The sequence below is a fragment of the Acomys minous genome, assembly GCF_964271855.1.
Source record: "Acomys minous genome assembly, chromosome: 10".
Lineage (NCBI taxonomy): Eukaryota > Metazoa > Chordata > Mammalia > Rodentia > Muridae > Acomys > Acomys minous.
The window spans coordinates 77,992,768-78,016,627 of NC_140491.1; the positions used below are offsets into that span (position 1 = coordinate 77,992,768).

A 23,860-nucleotide genomic window follows, 5' to 3' on the forward strand; every position below is an offset into this window, starting at 1 on the left:
ATTTATGTAGCAAAAACATTTACTTGTTTTTAGTTAGTTGAACTTGAAACTCTTTTAACTAAATGGAAATCAGTCGATTTTAAATTATCAGTCATGTATTAAAGGTTTAAGTTTTTCAAATAAAGTGGAAGAACAGGTCTCAGATTGTTGGCCAGATAGCACTGTTCATGCATATTAGAACTCCAGCAGCTGAAGTTGCTAGTAGCTAACTCATCTAAGTGCAGCCTTTCCCACAGGAAGATTGCTAAAACACTGTTCTGATCTACCCCTGAGTGGGCGGGAAATTCAGCACATGAACAAGCTCCCATGTTTTCCATTGATCTGCCTAGCTGTTTCAGCAGCGCCTGCTTCCCCTGTCACCGATGATTCCTGGATTTCAAAGTAGAAATAAACAATGGGGTCACCCCATAGGATAGGAAGTTTTGTCTACACTATGGAATGCAAAAACACAGCCTCAGCACTGAAAAGTGCTTTCAGAACTATCCTACATGCACTCAAGACACTGAAGTTGAAGAAGGGAAGTAATATTGCAAACCACAGACATTGCAGGGTAGCACAGACATGCAGTCTCCGTAATCTTCACTCAGCATCAGTTACCTTCTGTTCAGCAAAAGTTATATTAATGTGGGTGTCAAAAACTGAGGACTGTATGCAACAGCTAGTGTAAAGAATATTCTTTCTATAAGATGATTTGATATTGATTCAATGTGGAAAACCCAGAAATTCAAGTAAACATGAGGTGTCTTGTATATATATATATATATATATATATATATATATATATATATATATAATAAAAACTTATTTATGTGATCAAATTAAATGGCATTAAAAAGATAATTAGCTACATCTTAATTAAAAATATAAAAAAATTATGTTATCTAAATTGACCATATAGCAAACTTCCATAGCATATATCACACATTTTGGTGTTTCTTTGTGAAACAGGGTTTCTCTTTGCAGTCCTGGACTCGCTTTGTAGGTCAGACTGGCCTTGAACTCATAGGGATTCGCCTGCCTCTGCCTTTCTGAGTGCTGGGATTAAAAGCATGTGCCACCATACCTGGCTTCAAATATCACATTTTTATCGATAAAGTAAGAAAATAATGAGGCTTATTAGGCACTTTTAGGACTATGGTTCATATTTCAAGATAGTTCCAATGGAAGTCACATCTCTTTTATGTTAGACAGAGACCATTGCTGATCCAGTGACCGTTGAACACTTAGCAAAGGAAATGATGAGCAGGTGAAAATCAATGAATGACTAAGCCTCCTGCACTCAGAGGAAGGACAGCAGGTTACCAAGAAGAGACTTGATATCCTATGAGCATATACAGGGGGAGGTAATCTCCCTCAGGAACAGTCATAGGGGAGGGGAATAAGGGGAAAATGGGAGGGCAGGAAGAATGGGAGGATACAAGGGATGGGATAACCATTGAGATGTAATGAGAATAAATTGATTAAAAAAAAAAGGAAAAAAAAGAATGCAAAAAGCATATTTTATTTCAAACTCAGGTAGAAAAATGGCTCTACTACCAGTTAAATTTTCTTTAGGCATACAACTGGAGCTTTCGTAACATAATTTAAAATAAGATACACTAAATCAGATACATAAGCAAAACAATGTAAAAAAGAGGTAGGTGTTTTCCATAAATGTAAAGCAATACAAAAGAGAATGTATTAGTTTGTGGGTGCTATTTCTTAAAAGTAAAATTGATTTAATATTTCTGGTATGTTTTGCTTCTTAATTAAAGTGGAAGTGATGAATATGTATCAAAGTGAACATTAGTGGTCAATAATTTTGAAAAATATGATATTTTAAAAATTATAATAACATATACTGAATATATATATATCCCTTCATATATACACATAAAATTAAGAATTATAAACTTAATATATAGCATACATGTGAATGAACAAATCTGTGTATTTAAATAGATATCACACTAGTTTTAATATTGGAAATTGGAAATATCTTGGCGGCCTCTTACTACCATAACTTTTGCCGAAGTTTAGTTTCTATATGTGTAATCTCTTTGCAATGACTCTTCATTGATAACTTTTTGCTCATGTAGAACTGCTGGGGTTTGTACTGCTTAAATGTTTCATTTGTTTCTCATAATAAATATAAAGCTAGGAGGAGAACACACATAATTTTAAATGGACATTTCCCTCAAGTTTTCTTCCATTCTCTCTCTCTCTCTCTCTCTCTCTCTCTCTCTCTCTCTCTCTCTCTCTCTCTCTCTCTCTCTCTCTCTCTTCAAAACAGGATTTCTTTGTGTAGTCTTGGCTGTCCTGAAACTAGCTTTGTAAACCAGGCTGGACTTGGCCTTCAATGAAAGGTCCTCCAGCCTCTGCCTCCCAAATTCTGGGATTAAAAGTATGCAGCACCACCTCCCTGCCCCTTTTCTTTTTCTTAATGGATATTTTTCAGTGACTATTCCTGTTACCTTTCTTTGCCACAAGCTGCCTTTTAAATGTCTAAACAGTAAAGTTCAGCCATTTGGGGAACCCCAGCTGACTCAGAATCACACAGAAGCACTTCCTTTCCTTTAAAAATAGCAAAGAAACAACCTTAGCTGGGTTGGTGGTCTAAGATTATAATCTCAGGCACTCTGGATAGTGGGGCAGGAAGATCACAAATCAAAACACAGTGAGTTTATTAAAGAAATCCTACCTCAAAATAAATGTAAAATGTACTAGATAGAGAGTTGGCCTAGAATGTGTAACTCCCTTGGTTCAATATCTAGTTACAAACAGGAAAGAGAGAAGAGAGCAACTTCACCTGCCCTGTTGCCCTCAGCATCCTCCAAAACAGAGGGTTTGCTCAAGGTCTCTACCTGAAGTATTAAGACTGATAAGCATCTCAAACAAATCTAAGAAATGTCTGATGCAATAAGTATGTATAGTCTTGTACTGTAAATATAATTTTCCTTTATTAGTATCATCATAAGCCCATCTAATTTTTCTTTTAGTCATTGGATCTACCTTAGATCCCATTGCATAAAAGTGACTTTAATTGTTGATTAAATGGGTCTAAATCCCTAATAAGTCAATGCAATACTCTTTACATTTGTAAACCCTGCTGTAGTGGGATTAGGAATATAAAGTCATAACTACAGGCACTTTCACATCCAGATATTCCAAATGATTTGATTGTCAGGAACAGGTCTCACTCCTCCAAAAGCTATTCAAAGTATTAGTGCATGTTTTGCAGGCTACATATCCAAGTAGCTCAAACAGGTTTTCACTCCGCCAACTACATGCCTTCATATAATGTATTGCTATGTAGACTATGGCATTTCCTCACGGGGATGGATATTATTAGTCCAATGAAACGAAGAGAGGATAGTATTGTTATCCTTCTGCTTAAGGTCCTTTTAGAAAAAAACCAAAATATGAATATTTAACAAATGTACTTTGTCTTTTCTATTTTAACTGTGCTGATACTAACTTTTGCTTATATGTAAAAGCACTGCTAAGGATTCTGCTGAGAAACCAATGCTCAAGCACAGGCACTCTGCCTCTGTTAGAAAATATAATTACTGGATAATTAATGGTGTTAAATTTATTGCATAAAAGTTCAGCAAGCAGCTGTCACTGGTGTTATTCTATTTTCTGAGAAAAGAATCCTGAATGCAGGTGGTGTTCACTACTCCAGAGAGGATAAATGGTTAACTCACTGAAAGATGCTCCTGGGTGAGTCTGTAGTGTAAAAGGACTGAAGTGGAACTGGAAGGAACAGCATTCGTTACACGTGATGTGTGCTGTGCTGTCTGCACATCAGTCAGCTCATTGTACGAACTCGCATCAAGGGCCTCCTTCCCTGAATACTAATGTGCAGCATTAAAGCTCATGATGCTTTCCTACCAATTTTGAGAGCTGAAAGAAAATAGCTCCCATGGTAAGCATTCCAATCACTTTATCCTTCAAGAGTCAGGTCAATTTATTCGGAGTATTCTGTCCAAATGTGAATATATGTATAAAAATGGGAGCTTCAGGACAGAGGGGTTCAAATTTTTACCTTAACTGGAATAAAAATCGCCATCCTGCTTATTGGAAGGGCTGACAGGCTGGCAAGGTCATTAGGCAAGATTCACTTACTGCAATTCTCTTCGTCGGAGTTATCACTGCAGTCATTTTGGCTATCACAGCGCCAGTGATCCGGAATACAGTTGTTGTTCTTACACTGGAATTCATGAGGTCCACACGTCTTCTTATCTGTAATGAAAGAACCCAAGTTTGTGTGGTTGGCTTCAATTAAGACATCCGTACACTATTCTAACTGCTATGTCGATGCGCGGGATATCACATCTCATCAACGTTAATTCAGTTACCGACTGAGGAGCATTACAAGGAGGAAACAAGCTGGAGTGCTGAGACCACTTGACCTTTTGCACTTGCTCCATCATGCAACTGGATAATTAGAAATCAATTAAAGCAACAAGCGATGTTTATACCAGTCTGTCAGAAAAAAAATAATGTCAAAACTGCCCCAAACTACAGTTCTCTTTCTGACACCCACTCTGCTTCCATGTTATGTAATAAAAATAAATTATTACTAAAACTGAGGGCTTATCCTGTCCTGCTTCACACAATCTTATAATGATACAGAGCTTATCCACATACATGGTCCATTTACAGACACATGCTCATCAGTGTATCCATAGCTGCTACTGTGTCTCTGCATGTTATTGGTCAACTCTGGCTATGGCACACTCATAAAGTTATAGATTATGTAGGTTGGATGTGCTCTATCCAACCTGCTTAGAATGAGAAGCATTTTATGTTTCTGACAGATTTCATATTTTTACTCCTATATAAACATAATTAGGTACTTTTGGATACACCCATAGATAAACATAAGCTTAATTTATTTCTCACACAATGTAAATATATGTGTGTGCATATGAAAGATAATATGTTATATATAAATAGAGATATCATGTATTATATGCACAACAAGCTTTATGCAACTTTTTCAATCCTCCCACTCTGGGACCAGATTCTGCTGCATGAAGTCAGGTATGAAATTTTCTTCTCATGGCATCAAACGCATGCTCCTAATCTTATAATCATTGAACCATTTCAGAATATAGACTTTCAAGTTCAGGATGTTCAACCTGCATGAGTGCCTTCTGGTATGTGTACAAAGTTAGAATGTTGACAAGATGCCTTCCTTCAAGAACACTCAAACAGCTCCCTGAAGGCTAAGGAAATATTAGATAGGATTTTACTGTACATCCATATATCCAACAGATACTATGTCAACATAGAACTACAGTGAAATTTTGAGACCAGTGAATGTCATGGCAACTGCTCTAACAAAGCATATGTTTAACCCTGAGTTAGTATTATATATAAGTACAGTTCAAATTCATATGAGAATAGTAAGTAATAGAAACATAAACTTAAATGTGAGAGTCTCCACTCCACTAATGCATGATCTAACTACACAGAGTATGAGCCAGTGCCTTCAAAATGTCCCTGCTCTCTCTAGAATCACATGACGTTGTGCTCTACTGATGTCTGTGACTCAGTAGTGTTGCTTTGCTTTGCCCTCATACTGGAATAAAATCAGAGATTGCTAATGAACCATGTGGTGATAATATTGACCTTGATCAATAATTCACACTGATTTCTTATGTTCTTAAGGATCAAGATATTATAAATTCAGTAACAAAATTGAAACTGAAAGCCCAGTTTAGAACATATTTATTTTTTATTCGTGTAGATCATCAACTCCTCAAACTCTGCTAAATTAAAGATACGAAATCGTCTTAGGACGGTTCAAACTGAATGCGTGGACCCCAGCTGGCAGAACTCTTGCCAGGTGATTGGATTATGAGTGTGCCAAAATTATCAGCAATGCCCATAGCCAAAGGTTGTTAGGAACTGGGTTCTTTTTGAGTGAGTAGTTCACCACGCTACTCAATTTGGAGGGTATGCTTTGTTTTCAGCTCTTTTCCATGACTGGCTCTGTGGCCTGCAGAAGGTGGAGCAGCAGCTTTGCTCACCTCTTTACCCTCTTCCTTCATGTTATTATCACTCAGGGGCCTAGGAACAATGGGGCTGGATACTGAGTCTTTTTTTTTCCCCCTCTTTAGGTTATTAATGTCTGATACTGTGTCACAGCGATGAAGAGCTGAGTTGTATAGCCACCCCTAGATTGGCAGGGAAGCTTACGCATTCAGACTACTAAAATAAGTGACCTGAAAGTGACAGTAGTTATTTGGTGAGGGTCCTTACTTTCTATTCCAAAAACTCAGTGTAAACTTTAAACTCCAATTGTTAATGAAAAGCAATGTGATTTAGGCCCAATTTAGAAAATTAAATAGTACATATCTATTCTGAACTCAGCCCAGCTCCTGTTGAAGCATTTTAATAAACACAATCACTCTCAATTCCCTTAATTTCCCAATGAAGGATTATTGCATTTATTTAAATAAAGGAGAAACATAACAATCAGAAAGTTCAAGTAATTCTTCTCATGTTACAAAGGACCTCAGTAGCAAACAGGACTTAATATTCAGCTAGTGCTCCAGAAACAGTTTACAGAAGAATTCTCCTGATAGAACGTAAATGTGATTCTCTTCTGACAAAAAGGACTGTCTGTGTTTGTGCTATAATTCCTGCGTGCCTGCCTGGTTAGGAGTACTCAATTGCTAACCTGTGCCAGTAGCAGGAGCTGTGATCCACGTTTCACACTGTGTTTTCTCTAGTTTGTTATTTGAAGACTGATTTACAATCTGCAAAATTTTAATATTATATTTTACACACATTAACCAATGATGAAATATATGCTAGCAATACTGGGATTTAATTAATGACTTAAAAATGAACCTGGGTACTGAACAATTTGGGTAATTATTTTATTTTAGCAATTTAAAAAAACTCCTCTAGAGTATGGCTTTATGTATAAACATTAATTTAATTTATCCCTTAACATAAATTGTTTAATTACTTTAGGTTATGTTTTGAAAGTGCATGTAATTATAAAAAAAAAAAGATGAGAATCAGACAGAAAATTAGAAGTGTGACCTAGCATTATGTCAGCAGCTGCCAACATGGAAAATCTCGCTGATGAAAAGGTAAGGCTAGCCTAATTCTACTGGTGATTTTGAGTTTACTCAAAAGCATTTTAAATTTCTATTTATATTATGGAATTGGAATTAATATTTGAAATTAATTGTAAAAATCTCATTAGTGGAATTGTCAATAAAGGCATGCAGAAATAATATTAGGAAAAGGATAGTTGATTTATGTAGGACCATGTAGATCCAGTTTCCAAATTATGTAAATTTTAGCTATGACATTATATGCAAACTATCTAAGTACAGCCTATGTAGCCTTGTGAAACAATTAAAATATCCCATGATTATATGTAGTATAGTGCATATGCATATATACATATATATTTATATATGTGAAACAATTAAACTATTCCATGACTGTATGTAATATATATATACTGTGTGTGTGTATATATATATATATATATATATATATATATATATATATATATATATATAAACCAGGCATACCAGATGTATTTTTTATTGGTATGATAAAACATGTTATAAAAGCAATTGAAGTAGTGATGGAAGGGTTTACTTGATACACCGTATAAGGGCAGAGTCCATGATAGGTAAGATACAGTACCAGGGGCATGAGACATCTGGTCACAGCATATACAGGAAGGAAGCAGAAATCAATGGATGCTGATGTTCAATTTGTCTTCTGCTTTGTATGCAGCCCAGAATCTCAGACCATGAAATGGCATCTCCCATACTAGGGTGAATTTTTGAACTTCCATTAAGCCATTCTAGAAAATCACACACATACAGGTCCAAAGGCTTAAATACTAAGTAAGTCTAGATCTTTCGAGTTGATAACAAATAGGAACCCATCACAAGCCTACTCCTGAATACATCAGTTTTAAGCTGTAACCCCCTCCTGTCTCCTGTCTCCATAGGCTCATGGCCAACTTCAAAAGTCAACATAGTCTTTAAGAGCTGAAAATTTGATACCGTATGAGCATATACAGGAGGAGGAAGTCCCCTTCAGTCACAGTCATAGGGGAGGGGAGTAAGGGGAAAATGGGAGGGAGGGTGGAATGGGAGGATACAAGGGAGGGGATAACCATTGATATATAATATGAATAAATTAATAAAATAAAATAAAAAAGAGTTGAAAATTTTAAAAAAAGAGCTGAAAACTTTTTGAAAAATCCAACATCCAAAATCCCTTTTGCAATCAATGTAATATTTTTACTGTGAGCCTTATTAAACCAAGTAAAACAAGTTACAAAGATCTGATACACAGCAGCACACAGTAAGCATCACATTCTAAAAGAGAATGGTGGCACTGGAAAGGAGAGAGCAGATGAAAGGAGAGCCTGTTCTGAGAGGGAGAGTGTCAGCTGCAGCTGCATGTGTTGCCGCTGCAGCTGGTGATGGAATCAACCTCAGACATGCTAAAGTCCTAGCATTTCGAATATCTTGGATTCTTCACTGTATTTTAGATGACAGCTTTGCAGTTCCACAGGATGGTCTTCTTTCAGAACACTGTCTAATTTCAATAAAAAAAAAAGCATGCTTCAGCTGCAAGGACCACTTTGCTTTTGCACATTTCATGCCTCCAATGCCAGTACCTTGCTGATGTTGCTGCCAAGTATTCCTTCATGTTCACTTATCACTGGTTCATCAGCCTTTGTTTTTCTGGCTGGAAACATTGCTCTGGTGGGTTGTTGAGGAGCAGCGTCTGAGACAAAACCCTGTTCTTTTTTCTCATGTGAGTTTTCACAGTGGAGCACTCTCCTCCCCTCTCTTCCCCTCCCCTTCCCTAGCCCTCCTTTCCCCTAATTCCTTCTTTCCTTCCTTCCTTCCTTCCTTCCTTCCTTCCTTCCTTTCTTCAGTCCTTCCTTTCATTATCCCCTCTCTGACAGACATATTTAATGCATTTTATTTTTGATATCAAAAGATAATGTTTTCCATTTGTCTTTTTAACTTTAAAAATAATTATAAAAATTATAAGATAATCACACAATTTTTCCCATCCCTTTCCTCCCTCCAAGCCCTTCTATGTAGTTTTTAATTTGTGATTGTTTAAGTCCATGTCCTCTCTGTAATTATTGTTAGACACACACACACACACACACACACACACACACACACACACACACACACACACACACACATATATATATATATATATATATATATATATTCTATCCAGCTCCAATAATATAATATTTCTTTGTATATGTTTTCAGAGCTGATCATTTGGTATTGGGTAATCAGTTGAATAACACTGTTATTTGAATTCCTTAGTTGCCTGTAGTCCCTACCTGCATGGATCAGCAAACATGACCTGACCAAAAAAGACTCCAAGGGTAAACTATCTGAGGACTCGACCTTAGAAAAAGAACTCCAAGAATCCTAATTGTTTTAACAATTTCAGTTTTTTTTTCTCTTCTCCACCAGGTCTGTAATTTTACATTAGCTCATTCCTTTTTTTCCCCTAATTTTCACAATTTCCATAATGTTCTGTTCTCTTTCACTATGAATGACAATAAGCAGCATGCACAATAGTCATGACATACCTTGAAGGCTGTGATGGTTAGAAAGTTCTTCCACTTAACATCACTTTTGAATTTAGTCTAAGTCAGTTCAGGACATGAAGAGTAAGGCCAGATTCTTTGCCAGAACCTAACTCTGAAGGCATATATATCCCAGTTCCCAGTAACGGCTTGCTCTCTGAAACCTTGAGTCAAGCCTCCAGTGTTCCCATTTCCCTTAGTTTTCTGGACTTCAAAACTCCAAAGAGAGTGAACACTACATTCTGCCTACAGGGTTCTAGGAATTCCCAAGAATACAGCTGCAAACCCTTCCATATTCATTCCTCAAACAAGTTCCAGATTGCTACGAGCAGAAAGTTTATCACAGTGATATCCCTAACTTCCTTGTCTCTGGTTTCTATATTAGTTACTTTCCACACTGCTGTGTTGATACCTTTCACAATCCACTTTAAGGAAGAAAAGGAACCTATTCTTTGGGTTCATAGCCAGTCTATCAAGGAAGGGGAAGCATTCTGCTAGGAGCACACAGCAGCCAAGCACATTGCATCTGTCTAGAAGCAAGAGATGAACACTGGCCTTCAGCCTGCCTTCTCCTCCTTTACACAACTCAGGACCCAAATCCACAGACTTTGACACTCATGTTTAGGTGATGCTTTGTACCTAAATTAAGCCAACCTGGGATATTCTTTCCAGACAGTCCCAGTATCTTATGTTGTATCTGATTCTATGTCCTTTAAGTTTAGCAATAATTAACTATGGCAATGAAGAAACTAAAAATGTGTCTTGTCCAAACCCCCTCTGAAATCTGAAATCACAGTCACCACAATTGAACACAGGGAAAGTCAGCATTTATTGCATATACCTGGGTGATTCCATTAGGTAAACACAGAGGATAAAATAATATAGTTAAATAACACACACACACACACACACACACACACACACACACACACACACACACACCTCAGTCTAACATTAAAACTAATATTAATCCTTACTATGTCCAGTGTTTGGAACCAAAGGAATTTATGAAAGATGGAAAACTGAATGAGTATAGGAAAGTGATATGATCCATTCACACATAAAATATATTTATAGGTGTATGTATAGTCCTCATAATGAAAATTACAAAATATTGCTGAAAACATTGAACTATTGATGCATGATATTCAATGATTTGAAACCTCAGTTATTATGTGAACCCTTTTCCCTAATTTCACACAGGGTTGATTCACTATGTATCACTATTCTATTGTAATTTTTGAAGATGTAGCTATAATTCTGATGTTATAAAAACTATGTTTGGTGCAGAATAATTAAATAATATTGAAAAGGCAGTAGAATGTATAATATATGATTTCAAGAACTATTATAAAACTATGATATTTGAAGGGATATAATATTGAATGAACGGCTCCAGAAGTATAACACCTAAGCTGAGTAGAAGTTCAATAAAAATCCCCATTCAACTTAATAGGAAGAATTCCTTAATAAATTTTAATAAAACTAACTCAGAGTAAGGATAGCAGGATACCAAGAAGAGACTTGATACCCTATGAGCATATACAGGGGGAGGAAATCCCCCTCAGGAACAGTCATAGGGGAGGGGAATAAGGGGAAAATGGGAGGGAGGGAAGAATGGGAGGATACAAGGGATGGGATAACCATTGAGATGTAACAAGAATAAATTAATAAAAAAATTTAAAAAAAACAATTATACCTTAATCTACACCTAAATTATTATTAAATGATAACAATTATAAATATAACATTTAAGGAATATAATAAATCCTTTTATAGTCTTTTGGCCTGCAAGAGTTACAGAGACACACTTCAAAGGACAGTAACTATACAAAAATTAGAAATTCAGTTTGCTACACAGCTTTAAGTTGGCTTGACATAAACAGGAATAATTGTGAAAGAAGGAATCCCAAATGAAAAACTGACCCTTCCAAACTGTCCCGTGGGAAAACCCATGGTGCATTTTTTATCTGTTGATCTTTAACGTTTTTTAAAAGAAATAAAAGTACATCATTTTGTCCCATACTTTTTCTCCCTCCAGCTGCTTCCAATAAATTACCATGAAACCCTTCAGTATCTCCCTCATGTTGAAAATCTCTTTCCTTTTATTATTGTTTCATGTATGTACATATGTATGTATGTATGTATGTATGTATGTATGTATGTGTCTATGTACAAACCTGTATAAAAATACAGCCTCCTTGGTCTATATGCAACACATATGACTTTATGGTCATATATATTATATATGCACATATACATACCTATGTATGTATGGAGGAATGTCTTAATGAAGTTAAGATACTTGAATTGATGATGCTTCCAACAAGAACCACAGACTAATAAAAACTCCAGTACCAGGCACCAGAAACCTCTTCTCAAATGTTTGGTCAGGGTAGTCCAATTGAGTCACAAAACAATAGAGATTATTGATGCAGCCCTTTGTTGAATCTCAGAGGTTATGGGTGGGCCCCTATTGGTGAAGACTCTGTATACTTTGAAAACAGGACTTATATTATCTGATCTGATCTGATCTGACAACCTCTTTTCTGAACTCTAGTTTCCATGCTTACAGAAAATGCTATGCAAACCTCCAAGGGAGGAAAAGAATTCTACAGTTCTACCTGAATGGAAATACGTAAGAACCACCACAGATGCAGCATGACAAGATATGCATAAAGGGGCAATAAGGGACATTCATATGTTGGTGGCAACCAACCCTCTCTAATTGGAATTAAAGACCATTCAAGAGTAGAGAAATTATGCCTAACACTGCAAAATTTGGCAGCCTCTTTGACCAAGTTAAGTCATAGATTTTAGAAAAGAGTCTACTGCCACTACTCTGTTAGACAACCACAATTCCTTACTACATCCTAAGTCTTACCCTTATAGCCCAAGATAAGTATAGCCACCATGCTCTTTCCAGCAAATGAAGACCGTCACAGAAAACTACAACTGACTGATGTTTTATGTTTGAGGGCCCAGCTTATTGTGGGAGGTGCTACAACTATTAGTGGCTGAAAAAGCCACTAATGTATGTGCTTTCATGGCTTCTGCTTCAGAAAATGTTATTCCCCTGGATGATGGGCAAGCTGTAAGATGAAATGAACACTTCATTCCCAAGAAACCATATTTAGGACATCAACTTATACCAGGAGTGGAGTATTGGTGTTTTGGACCTGAGCCTGTGTTTGGGAGAGCATTGTGAAAGTATCTGAACTCTGGCCTGAAAACACCATTGGATGCTGAGAGTTCAGTGCAGTGGTCTGTGGAAGCTTGGAAGCTAAGCGTGCTGAAGCACTGCAGATGATGAAGGCTTGGCATGTAAAGTTTCAGAGGGAATTTTGAGAGTCCCTCAAGAACTTTATCAAGGATGGTATTGAAATTAAGACCCACTAAGTGAAATACTTGCTTTGCCAAGGCAATTAGTGCTGGCTTTGCTGGAGCTGAGAAGTAGGTAACGTATCTTTTAGCATATTGTCTACATGACATACTCTACAACAACCTTGAACTCTTGGTGTCTTGTATCCCTCAGGTTTCTGTTGGTATTGGTGGCTCTGAAAATTAATTCATGTTAGCTTCTCATCAACTAGGATAATATTGATCAATAATCACTTATGTTCATATTCTATTTTTCCATGGAAAGTGGAAGTAGATATGGCTGTTCTAGAAGCTGAGAGGAACAATTCCAGTTTTAGCTGATCCAACCGCAAGCCAAATACTTCTATTTTGCTTTTTAATTTTTTTAAAAAAATTTCTTATTCTGAGAAGAAACAAAAAAGGCTTACAAGCAAAACAAATGACAAATGGCATAATTTCATTATAGAGAGGTGAATCAGGAATGAGCCAGCTCTGGAGAAACTCCAATAATGACATTTTCTAAATTGCATGTCATTTAAATGTAATTGTCAGTGGGAACTTTTCAAATTTGCATTACCCATTTTTAGAAATTGTCAAGCTCAATTCTGTCATGCTATCATTCCTGACAAGAATCTGTTTTCATCTTTATTTTTAAAATTACACTGTAACATTGAGCTTGTGAACTGGGGGCGGGTAAATGTAAAGTAGTTATAATTTCATCCTTTGCCCTGTATTTTGTCGACAAAATCCTTATTACTCCACTGAGCTTCCTATGCTCAAAAACCTGTAGCCTAGACAAATTGTGCAGGAATATTTTACAAAGAGATTTGCATTTCTGAATCACAGATCAGAGAAATCCAATCTCCATAATACAGATGTGTAGGTTCCTCATAATCCTCGTGGATTGTCTGTTACATGTTCAGGTAATACTGTTCCAGAAATTCCATGATTGTCCATTCAACAAGCTGACAGACAGGTAAGTTTACATATGGCTTTCTAAGTCCTTATTTGGTTTTCTTTTAAAAACCAAATCAAATACATTTTTATGGTGCTTTAAACTGAGCCTATATTTTTAAACTACTGGTTGATTGCAGCTCCCTAGCATGTCTGACTCTGGCAGTCAGACTGACTTCATGCTTTCTCATCAAGAGGTTCTAATATAAATCAGAGGAAGGCAGCAAAGGAGACAAGAAATAATCCATAAATGAAAGGCTTGCCTGGAATCTTTCTAATGTATAGCCTACTGGCTGGTATAAAACCAGGGAGGGTTCTATAATGTTTTGTAACTTAGTTTTCTAACTACTATAACATGGAATCATAAATACATACCACAGTGAACTTAAAGCCAGGCTTAACTGTGAACTCAGGATGACTAAGCATTAAGTCACTTAATACATCCCTGAAAAATTGATAGATGCAGTTTTCAACACCTTATTATTAGGCTGTGCCAATTTAAGGAGTGTGGAAGGTTATATTTATCTGGAAGCTTGTGAAACACAAGCATCGATTCATTCCTTTGTGTATAATGTCATATTATAATCCTGCTCTACCCTCGTGGTGTATCTTATATCTTAAGATTTGGATATAAAGTGTCCCCATTAGATCCAATGTGTTAAAGGTTTGCCTTCTGTCTGGTATATTCACTCATTGCTGGAAAACCACTGTTATGGAAGGCTTGTCTGCATATGGACAAATTCCCTGAGGGATTCATTATTTGATGACAGTATTTGATGGGAAGAGAAAATTTAGAGTTATAGGACCAACTTGGAAGAAATCTCTCTTGTTCCCTCTCTCTCTCTCTCTCTCTCTCTCTCTCTCTCTCTCTCTCTCTCTCTCTCTCTCTCTCCATGTTGTACACAATACTAAATAGTGTGTTACTTTCTGTCTGAGAACAGGCTGTTACAAAAAAAGCATTGCTTAGCAAATTCTTTGTGGTGCTGAGCTTATTTGCCGGTGACCTACTTAAGGTCTCCATGTAAGAGCACCTTTGATTTTTTTTTTTTATATACTAGTTTAATTCAGCAACAGAATACTCAAAAGCAGAATGATATTTTAAGAACCCCAAGTAAAGGCAGCACTAGAAGCAAAATAACAGCGGGTATCAATTGTTTCAATGACAGTGTGTGCCCTTTTAACTAGGTCTTAGACTGTGACTTAGACCCAAGGCATGCCAAGGAAGCTGTACACTCCTCATACTCTTATACAGATTTTGAGATTTTCTTTTGTTTCTTTCACTTAAAAATAAGTTTAATGTATTTTTAAATACAATTTCAGTTTAATACAAACATTTTGTTTGGCGTACGTGGTGGAAGGAGCATAAGAATACCATTCTGAGATATTATGGCTACCACGAGTATAAAGAAGAAATATGAAAGCCCAAGCACTTAACTATTGCTTTCTCTATATCTTAGGTATGCTATGTTCATGACCTGTCTACAGACAACACACACATACACAATATAATAAAATAAAATAAAATAAAATAAAATAAAATAAATAAAATAAAATAAAATAAAGACAAAACCTTCCTGAAACTCTGCCGGAGTCCAGCACAGAAATCCCTTTCAAGTACATTAATTCTCCTCCTCTCCCTCGTGCATCCCAGTAGCAGAGTGAATAGGTGTCCTTCCTCTTTTCTCTTTAGGTACTTTAAAGTGGTCCACATTACCACACTGCCTCTCAAATTATCTTGGTAGGGTAGGCCATTTTTGCAGAGAGCTGTCCAATAATATAGTTTCTTAACACTTTCTAGAATCACCTTGCCAACAAACTACTCATATTCACATTCTTGAAAGTTCAGGCCCAATTCTGGGAACTAAATTTAAAAGTCCTTACTTAACAAAGATGCATTGTTCTCTACTATCTATAGCACAGCGTTATACACTCTGAGATTTGTGACAACTATTGATACAGAGACAAAGTCTTGTTCTCACTGAGATTATATGCCAGTGGTCAAGTGGGGGGTTAGCAAGGTTTTTTAAACATTCATTAGAAGATAAGAAGCTCTATTGAGAGAAATGAAAGGAATTTGGGACCGTTATTATTGTTGTAGATTATATTACAAGTAAAAGGATTTGAACAAACAAAATTGGGGAAGCTACCTGGATATTTGACCGAGTAAAACATTGAGTTATGCTATTTCCTGAATGGCAGGGTCCTGAGGCCCTGGGGCCCTGAAATAATATCTTTGAGGAGTGATCAGATGTAGATGATCATGGTAATACCAGGGAAACTGGGGTTGTTATATACAATTAGCAGGCAAACTCAAAGAGCAGAGTAGAAAATTGGGGGGAGGGGTGGAACACTGGTGGGAGACTCTTGGCAGGAGGTACTCTGTTTCAACAGAACTTTTTTTTTTCTGCCTTAAAAGGAGTATTTATATATGAACTTTTCCTTTCTGCATGAGTGATTTTGGGGTGCACATTTAGTTTATGTCAAAATATTAAGATTCCAAAATATTTTGGAGCTTTCAAGGTGAGATACTTGACCTGCGTGTTCAGTAGTTTCTAGACTCCCTTCTCAAGTGTGCAAAGTTAGAAGGACAGCATGTATCGGTAACATGTGGAGTAGGTGAAAATAAGGCAAATGAACTTAGGAAAGAATATTTTGAATGTGTAAAATTAAAATTCATATGTGACGACCTTTTCATGAATTTAATGGGAATCAGTAGTTTTATTTATTCATTATACTTATCGACTAGAAGTACTAAGAAATTCTAACATGTCAATCAAAATGATTGCTATATTTGATTCTGACACAGTTAATATAGTATGATTTGGTTATGTTGAAAGACACAGAATAAGTAATATTGATTGGGATGTATTGTAGAGTTTGTATTAGTATTTTAAAATTTTTATTTGGGCTTTAAAAGGCTAATGTTTACCGTATATTTTTATGAATGAGACTTAAGACAAAATTTGAGTTACATAGTCCTTCCAGCAACTCAATAAGTAAAGAATACTAAGCAGTGTAACTTGAACCATGTGACCCAAGTTGAAGTAAATTAATAGTCCCAATGCCCTGAGGTATTAAGCTATGAAACTTGCACCATAGTACCTGACTCTACACCTGTGTAACTGAACACAGAACTTTCCAGTCAATACCCAATTCTGTACTTTTGTTCTAACCTCAGTTTTATAGACTATTATATGACTAAAATTATGTGCATGTCAAATTCGTGTCAAAGATAATATGTAAAAAGATGGTTTAATTTATTATTAAGCCTCAAACTGAAACATGTCTATGCTGGGGGATAATATTCTTCTACCAAGTATGATTTATTCTATTACAAAGCTCTTAATGATATAATTTGTTATTCTAGAACTGTTTTTTTTTCTCTCCCATAATTTGGCTTACTTTACACCCGTATTAACTCATTTAAAAAGGTGCTCCTGTCTCCCCTCTCTCACTACCCATTTGTCTGATTTTATCAATCAGCACAGAATGTGTCCCCAACTTGACTTAAAGTTCAACTAGGTGTTACCTATCAATAAATGATCACATTAGCTTTTATCTTCTTTCCTCATTGACTGCCTAGTCAGCAAGGTATTGATTTTTTTTTTAAAGATTCTGCTTACAGTACATGAATGTTCACTTGGCTGTACTCCCAGATGTTTTTAAAACCTTAATAGTGAACTTCCTTGTTGGATGTCTTCATTCACTTTTTAATAAGCCTGTTTGCCTCCTGTAATAGTGCTGCCCCTTATGTGGAACCATATTTATCAGAGAGATAGCAGGCTATGAAAGAAATGCTAAAATCTGATGCTTGAGGTGAATTTAATGAGAATTCAAATAAAGACACCAATAGAATTCATATTTTAAAGCAACCACTAGACACAAGCGGCAAGCAAAATATCTCAATGGATATCTCCAACAATTCAGCCCATTTGAATCTCTATTTATTTCACAAATACATCACTGCAAACAACGAAGAAAGAAATAAGCTCCTCACAGTGCTTTTTATGTGGCAGGTTACTAGTCTACAAGTAAAAGATAATGCAGATTAGCAGAGGCTAGGTCCCCTAGGGAGCCTAGTGTAAGCATGACCACAGGACTTGTTGAACCCATGAAAGGAAAAATTCACCTGAAAAATGAAAGAGGTCGGAAAAGACACTGAATAATTGTACAGGTTACATCCATAAACTACAAGTCCTAATGCACACATTCATTAAGAGATCAGATTCCAAAGTTCCAAACTTGAAATTCAAATTCTGTTTCAACATTTAAAGCATGTGTGACACCACAACTATAAAATTCTGCAAATGAACTCAACTTATTCTATGTGTCGTATAGTCAAAATAATGACAAATTAAAATACATTATAAAATTTGCTTGAGGCTGTATATTTTAGGAGTTTATAAAATGGATTATTGGTTATACTTGGTTTGTATGCCATCATATTTTAGTACAATTCTGCATGATTCTATAATCTGAAAAATAGTTCCAAAGTTGAATTTTTACATATATTTTATTAATTTATTCATATTACATCTAAATGGTTATCCCATCCCTTGTATCCTCCCATTCCTCCCTCCCTCCCTCCCATTTTCCCCTTACTCCCCTCCCCTATGACTGTGACTGAGGGTATCAAGTCTCTTCTTGGTATCCTGTTCTCCTTCCTCTGAGTGCCACCAGGTCTCCCCATGTTGAATTTTAAGTAAAGGGTTTCCACCTGGTGGCAGGACTGGGGAATCACACTAAGCAGCTGAATAAACTGCATAGTGGAAGATAGTTTGAAGACAGGAAAACATTGATCTAGCTTTTCAGAGCCCTGGAAGTACTTGGGCCCCAAATCAACAAAATCCTGGAGTCTGGGGCTTAGCAGTTTGTGTCTAGAATGGAATATGGTGTCCATGCTTGTACAGTCATGAGTCGGTCCTGGAGTTTTAGCATTTTAGTCATAGTTAGGAAGCCACACCCAACCTAAGAGTAGGTGGTTCATGCCTCAACCATGATCAGCATTGCTGGGATCTCTGTATTTGCAGAAGTCAATCATGGCACCATCTGCAGTTAAAAACTGACTCAGTATCATTTTGTGACATGATCTTGATCCTGTTAACCTCATGCTTTGGTCCACACAAACCCAGATGTTCCCAGCATCCACACTCACAAATTCTGGGGATGACCACTTTCTGAAGGATAATGAGATCAGTGATGGAACAGCCTCAAGGCTTATGTTACCTCAGAGCTGACCAGATGGCCTACAGCACAGGCTGAAGCAGCTAAGTCAGCTGGATTATGAGCTGCCAAGCAGCTAACGTGTGACAAAGCCATTCTCTACAATGGATCTGCAGACCACTGTGGTAAGTTCTAAGTGCTGGCTTTCTATAAGAAGTACCAGCCAAGGCCAAGTGGCCAGTACATATCACCAAGCAGAAAGCCATAAATACTTGCCTAGACTGTATAAACATATATGTCTATGAAGTGAAGGAACCTGGCAGACATCAGGGAACTCTCAAGTTCAGTGATGTGATTAACGAATTTCCTTCCTGCATGCCTGGATGAGGGAGACCTGAGTTATCCCAGTATAGTTGTTTAAAATAAATTTTTCATGCTACCCATCTTCATAATACCAGATGAAGGCATTGTTTATATATTGGCAGTTGACCTTGTTTATATTTTGATTGAAGTTCTGCCTTATTTGGGGAAATATTTCTTATTGGGGGAATATTTGTTATTATACTGTGGTCACTATATTGTCAATAACAAAAGAGAAGATAACTTGAATAGCCAAGAAGAGAAATTATGGTTAAAAAGAATTGTCCCATTGGAAGGAAGCATTATAACAGAAGTGCTTTAAGTGAGTTCACTGAGACAATGAGAAAGGGAGTGAGTGAAACGGAAAGTGAGAAATACAGAGGAATGGAAAGTGAAATATCTCTGCCTATAATTACACACAGTGATGTAAGTTTACTGTCCTTCAAGTAGACATGTAATAATAGCTTAGTCAGGAACCCCACTACAACCAAGGATGCATCTGATAACCAAAACGCAATGACATCACTCACTCAAAATAACAAGCACGGTCCCAGAACCCCATGAAGGCCGCTGGCCAGTACATAAGCAGAGACCAAGAGCAATGCTCTGCTCTGCACATCTGGAGAGACACCACCTCTATCTTCCCTTGCGGGAGGAGAGTTCCCCCAGAATCCTGACCTTCAAATCGGTCTTCTGTTTGACTGAACATGAATTTCTGCAAAGATAATTTGCCAAGGTGAGCATCCTTGTGTGATGACACTCGGCACAATAAAAGATAACATTTGTTGTTCTAACTACACATATCTCCCTCTTGATTATACCAGGGTCTGCATAGGAATGGACCCACCAACAATCATGCAGATTGTTATTGACAGATTCGTGGATATGAGAAATATCACTGAGCAAACTTATCTGATAAGTGTCTTCCATAAGATTAACAAATTTAACGCTTGGTCCCAAGTTGGTAGTGCCATTTGGTGAGGCTATGAAGTGCTTTTAAGAGGTGGAGCCTGGCTATAGGATGTATATCACTGGGCACAAAAAGGCTGTGATAGTTTTTTTTTTAAATCTAGTACCTTTTGACCTGTCCTAATAACTTATCCCTGGCTATGTTAAACATTAATGGTTCTCATTTTCCTGGCATAATAAAATTTAAGAAAGCCTAACATTGAATTTTCACTGTAGTCATTGCTGGTAGCCCTTCTGTAGGAATACAATGTGAAAAAAAAAAGTAGGGCTAAAAGAAATGCAAAGCATACAGTTTCTAGAAACAAAACAAAACAAAACAACAACAATAAAAAACACTAGGAAGCCTAACATTATAATCAAGGCCTGTGTTGAAATACAAGCTGTAAGTCTTTAGAAGATTGGGAAAACTAAGGAAAGGCTTTGTACTCACCACTAGAACAATAGGAAGGGTGCCGTCAGGACAAGACACCAGCTGAATAACATTCAAACATGAGAAAGATATTGTAAAGAGTGAAAAGATCAAGGGTGAGTGGGTCTTGGATTCTTTCCCTTGATTTCAGCTATGAGAAGCCAGCCACCTGTGGCCTGAAAGTGTAGAGAGCTAGTAAAGTCCTAAGTGAATAATGTGTACTATTTGATACGGGCATGGCCATCTCAAGGACTCAGTGCCTCTGATCCATAGGAATGGCAAAGCTTTCAATGACTGAGGCTCAGAAATACTGAAAAGTCTTCTGTTGGTCTGAGTATGAGTTTCTACAGTATTTACAGAAAATGTCCATCACAGATCTCTCCCCTCAGATGCTTACAACTCCTCTACATAGAATGTTCCTCCAGAGACTTGATAAATCGCCTCTTTTTAAAATCTATATATAATAACCATACCCCTTGTTTATCTGTATGTATAATCTATCCTCAACAATCACAATATACATTCTGATATATATATATATAATCACTATGCCTCCCTGTCCAATCGTATTTCATAAATTACTGAGCTGTTTTGTTGTGCCTTCTCAATGAAAAAATCCCATCCTACCTGATCCCAGCTTTTCTCTGTCAGTGGGTCTGTGTATATGAACTTACTTCATTTCCTCACCTTTCTAGTCAAGTCAATTTACTAGTTGTATAAACACAGCATGGAAGTCTCAGCAAACAAGATGTGAGTGGTCAGTAGGCCCTGAGAGGTTACTGAAATTCTTGAAGTAATTTTGGATTGCAGCAAAGGCCACAAAATTATTGGAGATGCCAGAACTCTGAGACACCTGCATAAAGGGAGTGAAACTGGCTTAAGAGATGTATGCTGCCGGCTTCAGAGGTAGAGAGTTGGGAATACCTACACTCTTTTCAATTAAATTCACAGATATCAGATTTGGAACTATAAGATTTGGTGTCTGCCTTGTTGGGTTTTGTTCTTTCTTTGGTCCAGTATTAATTTAATATTTCCCCATTCTTCCACTCTAAATTGAATTTATATTTTATGTGCTATTATATGTTCAAGGGATGTCATATTATGTTTTATTTTATAGAGTACCATAGTTAAAATATTGCCTTGTGTGTCAGAGCAGAAAATTGGACTTTTCTTGGCCTTGAAATTTGAGCATTGTGAGTACTTTCAAAATTAGACTAAGTAGAACTTTGCAGTATGAAATAGCCTGAGGCCTATGAGGATCAAGACAGGAGTGTAGAGGTTTGAATGGAGAAAGCATCTCTATTGTATCAGGTATTTGAATATCTGTTCCCCAGTTATTGGGGATTCTGTTTGTGGAACCTGAAGAATTTCACAGGTTTTTAAGAGAAATGATCATAATAAGTGAGTTCACCCAGAAGCAGAAAGAGACAAATGGTATATACTCACTTATATCGAGACACTAGCCCAAGGGGCATGTCCCATGAAAGTATTCACTTACCAGGAAAGTGGGTCAGAGGGGAGGACATCCTATTGGGACTTCAGGTGAGAGAAGTATGGGAGAATGGGGAAACAGAATGATCCAGAGAGTCTTAGAAACCTATAAGAATAACATTATGACGGGCGGATCTGGGCCTAGGGGTCCTGCTCAAACTATGACACCAGCCAAGGACAATATGGGCAGTAAACTTCGAACCCTACTCAGGTCTAGCCAGTGGACAGGACATTCTCCACAATTGAATAGAAAGTGGGGTCTCACTTTCACACGAACTCTGGTGCCCCATTTTTGACCACGTCTCCTGCATGGGGAGGACTGGTGACATTCAGATGAAGGATAGCAGGCTACCAAGAAGAGACTTGAAACCCTATGAGCATATCCAGGGGGAAGAGGTCCCCCTCAGTCACAGTCATAGGGGAAGGGAGGGAGGGAGGAATGGGAGGATACAAGGGAGGAGATAACAGCTGAGATGTAATATGAGTAAATTAATAACTTTTCGGAGTAAAAAAAAAGAGTTTAATACACTTGTCCTACTTACATTTTCTCTCTGATTCATGTTTACACTTGAAGGCATGATTCCTCAGTTTCCTGTTCTGCCTACCTGCTGCCAAGCCCCTCTGTCATCACTGACTCTCCCTTTGGAACCATAAGCTAAAAGAAACTCTTCTTTCCATTAGTGTCTTTTGGCCCTAGTATTTTCTCACAACACAGAAAAGTGCAACTAAAAATGGTGACACGCCGCCAGGCTGCAAGGAATAGGTTCAATCCAATGGGCACACAGACAGGCTTAGATAGACGAAATCAGCCACAAAATAACAAAAGTCTTGAATCTGGGAAAGGGACTGGTGGGTACCAATGTCGTGTTGACAATGGGGAAGTAAAATATGAGTGTGATGAAGGAGTAGTCAGGATATTTTATGTACACATTTGAAATCTTCAAAGAACAAAATGAAGCAATACAAAAGAGGCAAACATATGATTAATTTGTTCACAAAGAGAAACGCTTATTTTCTCTCTTCCAGGAATGCTCGTCACAAGAACTTCTCAACATAATCATCAAAGAAAATTTAACTGGAGATAATCAAACTGTCTGGTGACGACCTTCAATCTTAGTGCTTTACAATTCTCTGTACACGTAATGGCTTTAGGAGAACCTTCTGCTTCAGTTCTCCCAACCTCACTCACCAGAGAAATTGGAAATGAAAATATATGGAAACAAACCATATGCAGTATGTTGTACAAAATGTGTATACAAATGCATATAAATGCATTCATCTAATATAATAGAAATGGAGTTTTTCTGTCCTTTATCTAAGCTACTCAAAAGCTTCTATGAATTCAAACCATCAAAGTTTTCAGGAAAAGTATAAATTCTACTTCAAAATCACTGAGTATATATTAGATGTATTTAATCTATTTACTAAAAACTAACACACACACACACACACACACACACACACACACACACACACACACACTTATAAATACTGTAAATACCCACACATGCTTTATTGAACAAAACAAGATAGAGTTACAATAGAAGCCC

General features: G+C 37.0%; 1 protein-coding gene across 5 annotated transcripts in view; it reads right to left on the reverse strand.

Moving 5' to 3' along the window:
• The window catches only part of LRP1B (LDL receptor related protein 1B), a 1,938,012-nt gene that overhangs the window by 152,919 nt on the left and 1,761,233 nt on the right, over positions 1 to 23,860 (reverse strand). For all 5 annotated transcript variants that reach the window (XM_084800259.1, XM_084800256.1, XM_084800258.1 and 2 more), the window contains one exon: positions 4,108 to 4,224. In XM_084800259.1, coding sequence (XP_084656385.1) covers positions 4,108 to 4,224 — 117 coding nt within the window. The remainder of the gene's footprint in view (positions 1 to 4,107; positions 4,225 to 23,860) is intronic.